This window comes from Colias philodice, chromosome 27 (genome assembly GCF_061535455.1).
Source record: "Colias philodice isolate Cphi_HAF_F1 chromosome 27, ilColPhil1 Martin Lab GWU primary, whole genome shotgun sequence".
Classification (NCBI taxonomy): Eukaryota; Metazoa; Arthropoda; class Insecta; order Lepidoptera; family Pieridae; genus Colias; species Colias philodice.
Window position 1 is genome coordinate 2,692,208 of NC_143112.1, and position 3,622 is coordinate 2,695,829.

A 3,622-nucleotide genomic window follows, 5' to 3' on the forward strand; every position below is an offset into this window, starting at 1 on the left:
ATATAGACACATATGGTGCAAATAAATGATTTATTTATTTATTTAGTGTGAATTATTTTCATGGCAATTTGCTAATAAAAAATGTACGTACTGCGTTTACAATTAGTTAACTTATATTATGTATAAGTTTTTAAAATTAATTAATTTTCAGGATATTGTATAATATTTGTTGTAACGCAAATGAAAACATTTTTGGTATCTATTACTAGCTAGCTACTAGTTATTATTCTGTGTATTATTCTGTGTATATTGTATTCTGTGTATAGTGTATGTGTATTATTCTGTGTAACATTCGTTGCTATGTCTGAAAGGGCGGTATGATACCTTGCTACTTGCTAGTTATCTTATTGCAAATTGATTTGTAAATTATTTCTTTATTCCCTTATCCCATTAAAAAAAATAATTACGATGCTTGCACAATGCTTCTTATGTTTAAGCTACAATAAGTTTAAAGTTTATCTGCAAAAAATTATCAACAATTTTTTTACGATACGTTGAACCACAGACTAATAATAATATACTACGTAAGTATACCTACAAGTTGTACGGAAAACACTTCAAACCCAGAATACAATACGAATTGGTATTGCATTTAAAAATGTAGGTACTACTCACGACCTTTTCATTTTTAGTGTCACACTCAGCTAATCACGCAGGTCGTGTAAACAGAGCCTAATGACACGTCGTCGCCATTTTTCAATTGCGTCATAATTATCGTCGCAAAAAGCCTTTGCACTTTTCAAATTTAATGAATCGTTCTTTCATACCTAGTGATTTAAATGCCAAAATGTACTCTTTAGTATGATCACAGATAATCCATACTAATATTATAAATGCGAAAGTAACTCTGTCTGTCTGTTACTCAATCACTAAACTACTGAACCAATTTTCATGAAATTTGGTATGGAGATATTTTGATACCCGAGAGAGGACATAGGCTACTTTTTTTGGGAAATATGTACTACGAGCGAAGCTGGGGCGGACCGCTAGTAAAATATATATTTATATACATATATGTAGTAGTATCATACATAATTTTTTTCTTTTCCGGGCAATCAAATTGGCATAAAATACATCTTTACTAATATTATATAAACGAAATGTTTGTTTATGTTTTTGCTTGAATACGCTTATCTCAGTAACTAATGGTTCGATTTGAAAATTTCTTTCATTTTTAGATAGCTCATTTATGGAGGAAGGCTATAATATTATTTTATCATCACGCTAAGACTAGAGAATTACAGGTAAAACCGCCGGACTTAGCTATTATTATTGTAACATTCTTATATCCTTTGGCTAAGTTTCCCGCAAAAATCCATAAGGGACACTAGATCTCGGTCGCACATAAAAAATTAATGAAACAATTTTGCCCCAGTATATTATACCAAGCTTGTTTATAACTCGGGTTTTATTATTAGTACCCTCATTTTTTATTTATACATAATATATTTTTCCTCTGCGTAAAGCAAAGACTTTAGCCTGCTAATAACCCTAGATGGAACTTGTTTTGTTTTAATTTTCAGTTTTGCGAAAAATATAATATTAATATAACAAAAAATGTTTTTCATCCAAGCCTCAGAATAAATTAGATGAAAATTTTTTGCTGTTTTTGTGTTTAAAATTGTAAAGAACCGAATTATTTTCGTATTATATAGAATAAAAAATTCTATATGTATAATGTATATTACTTATTGGTACGGGAGCTATTAACGTTGAAAAAGAAGTCATTTTAGTATCGCTGGTTTTTTGATATATTGTTCCTCTAGCTATTTCGGTTAGAGTCCGCGCAGTCTGGCTGGCCGGAGTGGTTGCGTTCAGTAGTGCGCATCTTATCTGCACAGGAAATTATCCTTAATTTAAAGTCATTTTTTAACGCGTAATTTTTAAACTTTTGCCTTTAGATAGATCCATCAATCATAATTTTTTTATTGCAAGACGTTTTTTTCGTTGTTAAATAGGTGCCAGACGCAATTTTTAATTTCGTTTTTATAAAAAATTCAAATTATTTTAGAATGTCTGTAAATTTCATATTATGTTCTTCAAACATAATATAATCTAAAATTAATTAGCCAGACGCTAATTCGATTGTTAAGTATTAAAAAATGAGTATAAATAAAAAAAAGTAATGAAGCATGCAGCTCATCAGCTAGTGTATTTTAATTATGCGACAGGAAATAATTGCAAGAATACAATATTATTTACACTTGTTCTTATAAATTAAAAAGTTAAAATGAAAAAAAAAACATAAAAGTGAAAAATAAATTAAAGTTACCATACATTAAAAAGAATGGAATAAAAACTATATCAATGAAGGTTAAACAATTACATTGTTAAATTTGAAAAGCCATCTTCATAATCATCATCATCATCATCTTCCCTCTCACTGTCAGAATTATTTATGTTATCGTCTAAGCCGTCTAAGGAATTGTTATTGTTTTCCAATATTCCATTATCTGTAACAAAAAAAATAATAATTCATTTATTCAAAGTAAAAAGATTTGTTCGTTATAATATAATAATTTAGTTTTTCTTGATTAATGTTCTATTCAATACTTACTTTGAATAATAACATCTACAACTGTGGAAGGTGATTGCTCTCCCTCAAACCAAACAAAATCGTATTTATCTTTGTTGATGGTCCAACCAGAAGCAACTGGAGATAAAGCTGTCGGTTGTTTTTGGTGTGCATTTCTCCATAGCTTAGTCACATAGCGAACCCTTAATAAATGTTGAAACAATTCAGCTTTACAGGGTGGTAAACTGGAAGAGTCGAAGTTTCGAAATTTTTTTGCAAAGTTTTCTTCAGATTTTTTACACTTGAAAGTACTTGAAAACAGATGAAATCGAACATCATTAATATTACAACAATTTTGGACACCGTACATTTGACAAATAAATTTCTCAAGGGTTATAAAGGTACTTTTCACTATTTCTTCATCATCGGTAATTATATTTTGAAAAGCTAGTTGATATTCGTTCGATTTTTCCAATATTTTAAAAGGTCTGACTTTGCCTTTTCTAAAAAATGCTGGTGTGTAATCACACCCGGTGATCGCGTGGAAGCATGGCAAAGATTTACATATTATAGCTAGTATACTAGCGGTCCGCCCCGGCTTCACCCGTGGTACCTACATGTTTAAACTATCCTATCTCTCAAGTTGGATCGAACTGCACATGGTGTGCGAATTTTATTATAATCGGTTAAATGGTTTAGGAGTCCATTGAGGACAAACATTGTGACACGAGATTTATAAATATATTAGGGATGTAACGATACATGATTTTGCCGATACGATACCGATACCGATATTTGTAGTAATGTATCGGCGATACCGATACCGATACCGATATCGATGGCTTGGTAGAAAAATAAATAGTGAATTAATAATTATGCATAAAAAGTTACCAACATTTAACAGAGACAACTGTTAATCGTATTCTTTTAAATAAAAATGCCAAATCAAAAAACAACAAAACCATTTATTTTAGTATTATTATTTTACGAAGTCAGTTAAACTTTAAGTAATACACATACAATCAGTACCTAATAAAAGTTTACTACATTGGTAGAGTTTTTTCAGAAAACAAAGTGCGCACGCGCGGGCGGCCTCCCGCATCGTTC

The 3,622-nt window shown here is 30.4% G+C and overlaps 1 protein-coding gene across 1 annotated transcript; it reads right to left on the bottom strand.

Annotated features, from left to right (window-relative positions):
* Positions 1–2,322: 2,322 nt before the first annotated feature.
* On the bottom strand, positions 2,323–3,248 carry LOC149476529 (uncharacterized). Its single transcript, XM_089711639.1, has 2 exons — positions 2,558–3,248; positions 2,323–2,453 (listed from the first exon to the last, which is right to left on the bottom strand). The coding sequence occupies exons 1-2, from the start codon at positions 2,883–2,885 to the stop codon at positions 2,323–2,325; spliced, it is 459 nt and encodes a 152-aa protein (XP_089567765.1). The 5' UTR covers positions 2,886–3,248.
* Between the last annotated feature and the right edge of the window lie 374 nt (positions 3,249–3,622).